Source organism: Uranotaenia lowii, chromosome 2, assembly GCF_029784155.1.
Source record: "Uranotaenia lowii strain MFRU-FL chromosome 2, ASM2978415v1, whole genome shotgun sequence".
Classification (NCBI taxonomy): domain Eukaryota; kingdom Metazoa; phylum Arthropoda; class Insecta; order Diptera; family Culicidae; genus Uranotaenia; species Uranotaenia lowii.
In genome coordinates, this window is record NC_073692.1 from 282441845 (window position 1) to 282454153 (window position 12309).

The following is a 12309-nucleotide window of genomic DNA, read 5'->3' on the forward strand; positions in this document are numbered from 1 at the left end:
TTTTCTCAAATACGATTGGCTAAGGGCTCAAAAAGTTTCAGTGTTCATGAACGGCATGCCACAAACCATTGCCTTTTTGCCTCTTTTTGCCTTTCTAACAGAAAGGTTTGGTTATCGGTCGATTTGAGAGATCATTAATTATGGGTCTTAGACATACCTTTATAGGTACCTATCGACTCAGCTCGACGAGTTCTGTTGATGTCCGTAGATTTGTATGTGCCATTTTAAAAATGTCAAGAACGTTTTTGCGAAACTGGGCTGCACAATTAAATGATTTTAGTCTCAAAAGAATGCATTTTTTTTTTCTACACAACCCTTTCAAAAACGGGAAAAAAACAAAATAGTTAAAACCGTTTTCTTTACGAAATACATATCATACTTATTATGGCATAAAAAAAAGTTGCTAGTGGCGCCTCGAAGCAGCAGCACCAGCAATCATTTATAAATTAGAGATAATCAAAATAAAAAATTAAAATTAATTGACTCGGGAATCGAACTTTTGGTTCATATCCCAAGGCGCAAACGCTATCCAATAAACCATCAACACGCTTGACAAAGAGTGGCTCAAACTCAAATGAGTAAAAGGCATTACTAAGACGCACCGTGGTCTGGGCAGTTTCTCAGTCTGCTGGGGCAAATACGGCAACAGTGTTTATATCTTACACTTCTTGCTTTTCAATGCAGCAAATGGCGGATGGGCGTTTCCTTCAGAGTCCGCCATGCCTATTAGACACTATAATTTCATATATGAAATTATAGTGTCTATAGCCATGCCGGGTGTCAACAAAATGCAGAGCCGTACAGAAAACTGCGTTGTGTGGGGAAGGGGGGGGGGGGGGGGAATTTATATGAAGATTTTATGACCTTCGTTTTTTTTACCCGTGTTGAAGAATGAATTTATGTTTTTTTTTTCATTTCTACATACTCATACAAAATTTAGATTCAATTTCAGATGCAGAATTCAGATTCAGTTTTCAAATTCAGAATACAGGTTTAGGAATCAGAATTCAGGATTCAGAATTCAGAATTCAAAATTCAGATTCAGAACTCATATTCAGATTCAGAATTCAGATTTAGAATTCAGATTCAGAATTCAGATTAAGAATTCAGATTCAGAATTCAGATTCAGAATTCAGATTCAGAATTCAGATTCAGAATTCAGAATTCAGATTCAGAATTCAGATTCAGAATTCAGATTCAGAATTCAGAATTCAGATTCAGAATTCAGATTCAGAATTCAGATTCAGAATTCAGATTCAGAATTCAGATTCAGATTCAGAATTCAGATTCAGAATTCAGATTCAGAATTCAGATTCAGAATTCAGATTCAGAATTCAGATTCAGAATTCAGATTCAGAATTCAGATTCAGAATTCAGATTCAGAATTCAGATTCAGAATTCAGATTCAGAATTCAGATTCAGAATTCAGATTCAGAATTCAGATTCAGAATTCAGATTCAGAATTCAGATTCAGAATTCAGATTCAGAATTCAGATTCAGAATTCAGATTCAGAATTCAGATTCAGAATTCAGATTCAGAATTCAGATTCAGAATTCAGATTCAGAATTCAGATTCAGAATTCAGATTCAGAATTCAGATTCAGAATTCAGATTCAGAATTCAGATTCAGAATTCAGATTCAGAATTCAGATTCAGAATTCAGATTCAGAATTCAGATTCAGAATTCAGATTCAGAATTCAGATTCAGAATTCAGATTCAGAATTCAGATTCAGAATTCAGATTCAGAATTCAGATTCAGAATTCAGATTCAGAATTCAGATTCAGAATTCAGATTCAGAATTCAGATTCAGAATTCAGATTCAGAATTCAGATTCAGAATTCAGATTCAGAATTCAGATTCAGAATTCAGATTCAGAATTCAGATTCAGAATTCAGATTCAGAATTCAGATTCAGAATTCAGATTCAGAATTCAGATTCTGAATTCAGATTCAGAATTTAGATTCAGATTCAGAATTCAGATTCAGAATTCAAATTCAGAATTCACAATCAGAATTAAGATTTAGAATTCAGATTCAGAATTCAGATTTTTGTAAATTTATTTTCAGCATATCGTTGAAAATTTAGATTCTTGGAGAAAGAATATCGGAATTGAAAATTTATAATGATTGATGTTGCGGGGTAAAGTATGGTGTGTGTTTATAAGTTTTCCTTGCAAAAATGTTCTTTTGCTCTTTTCTCTTCATTTTTCTATCCATCTTTATCAGATTCAGAATTCAGATTCAGAATCCAGAATCAGAATTCAGATTCAGATTTAGAATCCAGATTCCAGATTCAGATACAGAATTCAGATACAGAATACAGATTTAGAATTTAGATTCAGAATTAAAATTAAGAATTCAAAATTCAAAATTTTGAATTGAGAATTCAGAATCTTGAATTCTGAATTCTGAATTCTGAATTCTGAATTCTAAATTCTGAATTCTAAAATCTTAATTCTGAATTTGAATTCAGAATTCAGATTCATAATTCAAATTCTGAGTTCAGATTCAGAATTCAGATTGAGAATTCAGATTTAGAATTCTGATTAAGAATTCGGATTAAAGATCAACCTAGAAATTTGAAATTGGAAATTATATTCAAACATTAGACTAAGTGCTGTAACTCAAAATTCAAACTTTAGAATCAGAATAAGATTTCAGATTTAGTTTTCAGAATGAGATTAATCATTTAATAGTCATATTACTTTCCCCTGCTTTTGTGAGAATTTTTTTCTTTTATGCATGGTTGAGCTCTAAAAAAGGTATCATGCTAGGCCACGTGTTACGGCTATCCATCAATATTGTAGTTGGTTTTACTTATTCAGTAAAAAAAGCATAAAAAACAGTAAGATTCGAACCGTGACCAGCATCGTGAAAGTTCTGGTTGCTACCACGGCACCATTTCAGCGTGTTAAAAGACTTTCAAATTCAACTGTTTAAATACCATTCTTTCCATACATAAAATGAACTCCTTACATACCAGTTCGCTTTTCCCCAAAAAACGTACTATGCATCATTTTTTTATATTGAGATCGGAATTTTTCTTGTTTGAATATCTGAAATCATACTTATATGATGCAGAGGGAAGGAATCTATCATGTGTATTCTATATTATTTTATATATTTCCAAATATAACTTACACTCTGTTAGAAAGGCTCCAATCCACTGTTAAGTGTATTAAATCGGGTTTTTTTCTTTAAAAATGGATGTTTCCGTCTCGTAATAACTTTGAAAATCCCGAACAATGTAGTATTGGTCACCCGGCAACTGAGGCAGTCTTTTTACTGGGTTAAGAACGCATGACTTTCCAGTCCAAAGTTTTGTCCACCGGACCCTTTTCAGATAAGTGAAATTCATGATTGTTTTCAACTTGTAACATTTTATTAATTTACGGCCATTAGAATAAAAAGTAATGATGAAATAAACATTTTGACAGCTAAGCTCCAAGCAGTAAGACACGAATACATTTTGAAGTATTCATGTGTCTAAGCTAAGTTGACCTAAGTTGACAAAGTTCACAATTTGTAAACCTTAACCTTTTTAAGGCGTCGAGGTTCAATCAGGAGTTTCAGTAGGCAACATAGGTGTTTTGAGATTTTAGAAACTAAGGTCTTAAGATGCTTTTCTATGCCGCATTACCCTTCCCCAAAACATTCAGCGTGGAGATCTATGGAGGGATGACGGACAACCGGTCTCCATTTAACATCTCTCTTTCAAGGTTGCCGAAAAAAAATCTTTGTTATTGCGATATAAAATTCTGATTGTCTGTGATTTTATCCGAAAATTCTCTGATGGATTTCTGTGATGAAAATAGCATAACTTTTTTTAAAAGTCATAAAAAAATGAGTCTTTTTTACATTTAACTTGTGAAAGTTCAATAAACACAACCAATCTTCACATGTTTTTTTTCCAAAACAAAGTTAAAATCCCGAATTTTATGTTGAAATTCAGATTAAAATTTTGAAAAAAATGAACAAAGTTTTAGAAAATCTGTGAATATTTCCAAAATTCTGTGTTCTGCGACACAGAATCTGTGTAGAAAATTTGTCCAAAATTCTGTGAAATTATAGATTTTTCTGTGATTTCGAAAACCTTGACCTCCACATGCTGCACTTCCCTTCCTCTTATCGGCTGAATGAACTTCACTTTAAACTAGGAGATTCTCAAAAGTGTACAGTGAGACTGTGACCGTGGCCTAGAGGATAGCGATCTAGTCTTCTAAGCCAGAGGTCATGAGATTGCATCTCGGTCATGGCATATCTAGTACTTTTTCTGTGAGTTGGTGGTTATAGCATTTGTAAGATGCTAGCCATCATATCCATGAAAAATGTACGCTTTAGAATTAAATTAATTAGATCTCTTCAAAGAAACATGAAGTTTCACTGAGATCCTATTTATATGTGTGTTCGTTTTTGAAAAAAAAAATGAAAACTGGAGATCACGATACACATAATCTCAAATTGAACTGTACTCAACAACACAGAGCAAACATCCGCTGTAAAAACGTCATTTGGAATGAGCCATGCTTCAGAATCATGCTTAGACATAATGAATCACCCTTTTTGTAGATCATTTCATTAGAATATTTCAAGGTTCTAATGGCCATGACTTTCAATCGGTTAGATTTTCTTACCGAGTTGTTGAGGTAAAAATTTCATATGAGGTTCATAATTGTATAGAAATTGGAAGCACGCACACTCTCATTTCGATTTTGAACTTCCATAACTTTTTACTCTGATGATATTATTTTTCGATCAAATTTTCTGTGCTAGATAGAGCTTTCTGGAGTTTGTGTGGCCTGAAATACAGTAATACTACAAAAATTGGTCTATTTGGACTTTACCATTCATACTGCAATATTTCAGAAACTACGCTACATTTTTTATTGAAATTTTGCAGAGTGATTGTTGAAATATGAAGCTAGCGTGTCTGAAGTTTTTGAAAAGTACTATCGATGTGATCAAAAGTTACGTGAGGTACAATATTTTAGGCATGAACCTAGAAATGCGATTTCTGTATAATTTTGGACGAATGTTTCCATAGAAAAATCCTATTTTATGTTTCACAACCAGTAAATCTATTTCAACCAAAAAATCAAAAAAATATCGCCAGATTCTGATTTCAAAACACAAAAAGATCATTTATTAGATTTTTTCTTCTCTTCATTGCTTTTGCCAGACATTTTTTGATTGCTTTATGGATGAATACGATATTGTTCCGATGAATCGTAAACAATTCTATAGAAATCGCATTTTAAGGTTCATGCCTGAAATATTGTATTTCACGTAACTTTTGATCCCATCGATAGAACTTTTCAAAACTTCAGACACGCTAAATTAATATTTCAACAATCACTCTGCAAAATTTCAATAAAAAATGTAGCGTAGTTTCTGAGATATTGTAGTTTGAATGGTAAAAGTCCAAAATGATCGATTTACGTAGAATTACTATATCTCAGGCCACACAAACTCCAGAAAGCTCAAATTTTGTGGTAAATAAGTGTGATAGTTGATCTACCTAACGCAGAAAATTTGAACAAAAAATATCATCAAAGTAAAAAGTTATGGAAATTCAAAGTCGAACTTACAGTTCGCGTGATATCAATTTCTATACAATTATGAACGGTACTGTATTTCAAATATTATTGAGATTAATTTAGTATTCTTTTATATCAGACAAACTATTCGAAATGCTGAAGAGTCTATTCTGATAACGTCATAGTTTTTATCGACCTTTTTACACAAATAGTGCTGGTTGAAGAAAATAACATGAATTTTTGGACGAAAATGAATGGCACCAAATTAGGCTGAATTCTCTTGATCGTTGATGTGGTCAAAATTTGACGAATATTGTCTTTAAGTTAGTCTCATATAAAACCTTATTTCTTTGTATTTGTTTCAAAATGTCCAAAAAAAAAATAGTGTGTGTAAGTGCACATAAAGAATTCGGGATTTGGACATTTGGTTAAAAGTCAAATGTACTCAGTCCTCCAAACCTGAAGTTGAATGTCATGAATTAAAAAAATACATGAAATCTAGTTTGACTCCATCCAAAATCGTTATCATTGGTGTTTGTAATGGCAATTATACAACAGAGAACCGTGCCACAAATGATGGGCTTCAGAAACATCTGAAGCTCTTTTTAAAGATACAAGGTGATTTTTCTCATTAAAAAAAAAAACTTTTAATCTAAAGTATCATTTAAACAATGCTTTTGTCGATTTTTTTTCTGATTTTTTTATCAGTTTGGAATTTCAGTTTTCAGATTTTTTAAAATAGAAATTAGTTTCAGTTTGTATAAAACACACAGACTGAAAATGAATGTGGAGTTTGATATCAAACCTTTCCAATTAAATAAACATTATAACTATTTTACAACAACTTATGTTGCACAAAACCAACATTTTGATTTAAAAATATATAATAGTTTTTTCAAACATCGTTTCATGTCTTGACGGATTTTTAAATTTTTTATTTTTTTGCTTGTTTTAACCCTTTTCGCATTTAAACAATGATACCAAAAACATAATCATTTTTCAGTATTATTGATGAGTTTTTATTGTGTGCTGCTATTATTTCGACCAACAGTAAAAAAAAAGATTCCCTAAACTGTTTAAAAAATTATAACTTTTCAAAAACAATTCCAAAACATTTGTTTTTTTTTAATAACTCACAACCACATTTAATTTATCGTCAACGAACGAAATTTACATGGGTTAAAAGGAATTTGCGTAAAATTCAGTGACGCTACTATTTTTCTTGCACACCACTGTTGGATGTATGTTGGATAAGGTTGCCAGAATTTTTTCAGCACGGATCCGGGCCGGACAAACCAGGCAATTTTTATATAAAAACCTGGCCTAATCCGGGCAATCCCGTTTCATCTCTCCTACCTTTTTTCAAAAAATCAACCCACAACGGCGGCAACTCTTAGACCTTACTGTCAATATTTTTTTCTAGATCGAAAAACTTATGGAAAACGATTTTTGAGACTACTTTTTTTTGTAGCGACCCACCATACTCCCCCACACCAAAAGGCTCAATTGAGCCCCCTGGTAATGGACGCTACTGTTCTCAGCACATCTGGCAGTAAAACAAAGAAACTTCAACGCGAACCAACTTTTAATTATGCTGAGATCACAAAAGTTTATTATTTAGTGCGAGGAAATGTATGCTATAACTAAACAAGATTACGATAAGGATCTCAACGGAAAATTTCCTTTAAAGAGATCCATTTTTTTTTTTTAAATAAGGGTAACTAATCAAATACTATGCTAGATTTACTTAAGTTTACTTATTAATAGTGAAAAGTACGACAAAAGAAAACTACGATGCTTCAAAAACAAACCAAATTTGATTAAAAAAAATTGGTAGTTGACTTTTTTAACTATTCAATTTTTCTTTTAATAACTGTACTACTTTGACTTTAAAACATGGAACGGTTGTTGATGGTCTTTATTTCAGTAGGTAAGGCGTTGTATATTGTAGGTCCTATAAAAGAAATTCTTTTTTGCCCTAAAGATGTCATGGATCGGCTTCGTTGCAAGTAATTATTTTGACGAGTATTGTTAATCCCGTAGAAAATTAAGGTTTTGGTTATTGCTACTCGAGTGTATATTATCATGGACATATATAACGATTAGCAAATTACAGAGTTCGGTTATTGGAAGAATGCTATGCGTTCCCAGAGAGTAGAGCTGTTGGGTAGGAAAAAGCAGGGGTAGTCTGAAAATGTTTTTTAAACATCTGTTCTGTAGGGTCTGAAGTTTTTGAAGATGTGACAAGGAGGCTCTTCCCCATATCAAAATAAGATAGTTTAGATGAGACTGAATAAATGCATAATGAACTCTCTCAATAACAATTCCATCCATAATTGGGTCATTATTTGACAGTAATTTTTTATGTGAAGAACAAAACAACATATATTTGGTTTTTGTATAGTTTAGAGAAAGCAAGTTGCATTTAAAATATTTTGATAGTAACTTCAAATCATTTTCAATTTGTTGAGTTATAACATTCGTTGATGCAGCTCAAGAAAAAATACCTGTATCATCAGCAAATAATCGAGCTGTGCCTTTAAGTGGTAAATTACAAAGTTCGTTTACATACAAAACAAAAAGTAACGGACCAATGTTGCATCCTTGGGGTACACCAATATCAATCTTCTCAACTCGCTTCTTGTATTTTCGATCGCTACGAATTGTTTCCTTCCCGATAAATAACTGCGAAGGATGTTGTTAGCAGCACCTCTTATTCCGTATTCATTTAATTTAGACAATAATACCACGACGGTTTTGTGTGTCGAAGGCCTTTTTAAGATCCAAGAACAGAGCACCAACGATATTCTTTGAATCAATTTTTGAAACAATAGAATCAACTAACTCTGTGATAGCAATTAGCGTACTCGATCCAGGTCTGAAACCGTACTGCAATTTGTACAGTATATTTTCCTGATTTAGAAAATTTTCAATTTTATTCATTAGAAGTTTTTCAAAAACTTTGCTAAAAACACTTATGGTTGAAATTAGACTCAATTGATAATTTTTCGAAAAATAGGTCCATCTCCACTTTTCTCATGTTTTAAAGTTTCTATTAGCTGCAGCTTTACTCCAATTATTGTCAAATAGATTTCATGAGTTTGATTCGTTAGATTTACATATTTTGAAACATTCTGCACAAAAAGTAAGTAGAACTAATGATTGGTTTTGTATTTATGCCGGTTTCAGTGAACCTCTTTTTTGCCAGGAATTTATCACTTCGCAGCATTCTTCCCTTAACCTCGTCTAAAGGTGGGCACTTGAGTGTTAAATACTCTGTTAATCTCAGACTATTTGAAATTGACTGTAATTTTTTCATCATATTAAAATTTCCATTAATCATGTCTACACCCACAAATCAGACACAACTTCAATAATAAACTTCCTTGGAAGAGGATTTATAGGTACGAAATTCTATGCCGGACTGGCATTAACAAGCTTTTTAACAACTGACATTGTCCTCGCAAAACAACGCTATGGCATATGTTTGAAGAAAAACAAATCAATTATATCGCAAACAAAATAGGATGAAAAAAATCAGCTAGCAAGGGTATTTTCCAATGAAGTACTGAGCACTATGTGTGCTCCGTATTAGAAAAAAAAACATTCTTTGTTTCCAAGGCGGCATCCATAAATTACGTAACGCAAAAAATGCAATTTTTTGACCCCCTCCCCCCCGTATGTCACGAATCGTAACGCTACGACGTACCCCCCTTCTAAAATCACGTAACGCTGATAATTACCCCCCCCCCCCCTTCTTCTCATGTTTTTAAATACTGATTTTCGAAGATCAAAAAAAGATTTTAACATAATTTTTTTAAACGTTTTGCAAAACGGAATTTATATCTATCCAAATCGCTTCTTAGTACTCAATGATAATAACTCTTTGATAAAATAAATTGATTGTCTTAATTCGAGTTGCTCTGTGCTTGTTCACTGATGATCTACCTTGTTTACTTTAGTTTGTTTAAGGAGTATAACATGTTATGCAAAATATATTCCACTTAGTAATATTTGTCACAATAATCAAAATTGCATTGTTTTAAATCAATTGGGAAAAAATAGTAAAATTTCTGTCTTAAGTTTGAACTGAGTTCTTGGGAGTAAATAAACCTAATATTCGGTTTTCCAACGGTTATTTCACGGATATTTAATCCGCATTTGTCGGAGTCTATCTCAGAATCTTGAAAGGGGAAAGGTTACAAACCAGTTTCAATCATGTTGAAGCCTACAAATTTTAAGCAGAATTTGGTATGTTTATCATTCTACGAAAATGGCATGACATCAAAATATCTGCGAGTAAGTAAACTGAAATTTTTAAGGAAAAAAATCGTTACGTAACGATGAGCATACCTCCCCCCCTCCCCTCTGTCACAATTCATAACGCTCGAGCTTACTCCTTCCCCCCCCTAGGAGCGTTACGTAATTTATGGATGCCCCCCAACCGACGCCAAAAACCACCAGCCAAGATGAGCTATGCGTGTAAACCGGCCGGCAAAAAAAAACAGTTTCTAGTTTCCCATTCCCATCCCATTCTCATCCCTTTTCCAGCAAAGACAAAGGAGGATTAACCGGCTCAGGTGGTGCACTAGGTAAGATAACGGACTGACAAGCCGAGATGAGATATTGCAGTGAGTTCGACTCTCACTCTATTTTTTGGGGTTGAACTATCCAATATTATATTAATCCCATAAAACGTTTTTCTTATTTCGCTTGAATGCAGTGGTCATGCATAATTTTGCTTGGGAGCTTGAGTCTTCATGCCAAAAGTGCTTTTCCAATCATATATTCTTTGGTACAGTACACTTTTTAGTGCATTTTCGGCACAGAGATTTGCTAAATATTCATTGAATTTTTGCGACCTCTTCTATGGGTGTATGAAAAAAAAAAAGATTTAGCTTATTTGGGTTACCCATGAATGTGATTTAGCCATAATGTGCTGTGTATTTAAATATTTTGCAGAAAATACTTGACAATAGATCTAAATTAAACGTTTTCCCCATGAAATACTCAATAATTTCACAATGCGGAATCAAGAAAATACGCTTCCAGCTTGTCGTAGGGGGTACGTATCCATTTTCCCGTATGATGGAAAACGTGTGTACGCGAACGTGATGTCCGTTTCCGGGTCTGTTTCATTCATAAGGAAGGAAATGGGCTACGATCAGTTGCATGTTCCCGGCGAAGCTGTATCAAATATGTTACATTTATGCTATTTAAGGTGGGTATGTGTGTGTGTGTGTTTTCTCCAACGTATGTATGGGTGACAGATATGAGACCGGGTTCGTCAGTGGAATAAATATGAAAGTAAAGGTTGGTCCCGCTGTTTCAGGTAGATGCTGCGCTAGAAGATTCCTCGGTGGAAACTGCGATGGCCGCGGGTTGATGGGAACACACACCGGGAACATTAAAATTCCAAACGACGCCAACAACATTTTGCACCAACAACACCCTAGCCAGTCGGTTCTAATAGGAGCCGGAAAACGCAATGCGCTGCCGGTGGAAAAATAGCCGAGAACGTCATATTAAATAAGGTTGGCACCCACCCACTAGTATCAGCGAGAAGGATTAGCACCTGCGGTGAAATTAATTTTTCTCGTACAGGATACGGGTTAGTACGTGTTCTCATCATGATGTGTGTTGTTTTCAAATGTTTGTAACCTTTAAGAACAGAAAAGGAGAATGCAGTCCATGTTCGTTTAACTTATGCTTAAAGATCGGTGATTAATGGGCTGTGGATGAATGAAACATTCAATTCAAACTCCTAAAAGTAGGCAAGAAACCTCAGAATGAAGTCTAGGCGTATCTACTTTTATGATCGTAGAATTATGAGCGATGAAAGAGAAAATACCAATAAAGGCATGAACATAACAATGCACATGCAAACATTCTTTCAATTGAACATCCAACGACGAATGATGATGATGAGAAAATTTTAATTAAAAAAAAACCAATAAATTACACACCTGGAAGAGGGCCTGGTCGTATTTTGCATTGGCCGGAATCTGAACCTTGTACAGCTTCTGGTCGAATTCGGGGGCGTGGTCATTCACATCGTCCACCTGCACCACAACTCGGGTCGTCGACGAAAGCTGGGGGGCTCCATTATCCATCACCAGGACCTGCAAAGAAAAAAGAAGAGCAACATGAATGAATATGAGTTGGAATTTAGATGATTTCGCAGCATTGATTAGAGTAGGGAGCGTTCCTAATTATATTGCGCGAACTTTGCGCCACGTTTTGCAAATGCAGCAGAAAATGAGTTTTTGGTGCAGCCCCTCGGTGACCCTTAGCGATGCGTGTTCTGCATAATGAGCGCACTGCTAATTTGTAATCCACCCGAATTTCGTGGAGTAATTTTGTCATGGAGCACCGATGAAAATTTGTTTTAGAAAATTGTCAATAACTTTCCATAGCAATATTCTATAATAAACTGTCGGACATAAATACTGTTAAAACTATAAATAAGTGGTCAATCCATAAAGTTAAAAATATTTGATTTTTTAGCTAAGGAGTTGATTAAATTGAAGGTCCGTAAGGACCCGGTACCTCATTGTTAAATCGGAATTAATGAAACACATTTTAATGAAGGCCTCATTTTTAGTTTTTTTTTTTTATTTCCAGTGCATTCCAGCATTCCGGCGAGCGAAATGAATGATCGGCATTTGAATGAGTGCCCATTTACACTAATTATTCAATGGGGGCAATAATGGTGGCAAATTAAATGTCCGGTACGCTTTTAATCCCTTTGCTTCTCGGTTTGGTTGCGAG

General features: G+C 34.1%; 1 protein-coding gene across 4 annotated transcripts in view; it reads right to left on the reverse strand.

Annotated features, from left to right (window-relative positions):
• Nucleotides 1–12309, reverse strand: part of LOC129745917 (fat-like cadherin-related tumor suppressor homolog) — a 740130-nt gene that overhangs the window by 231111 nt on the left and 496710 nt on the right. For all 4 annotated transcript variants that reach the window (XM_055739309.1, XM_055739308.1, XM_055739307.1 and 1 more), the window contains exon 7: nt 11505–11660. In XM_055739309.1, coding sequence (XP_055595284.1) covers nt 11505–11660 — 156 coding nt within the window. The remainder of the gene's footprint in view (nt 1–11504; nt 11661–12309) is intronic.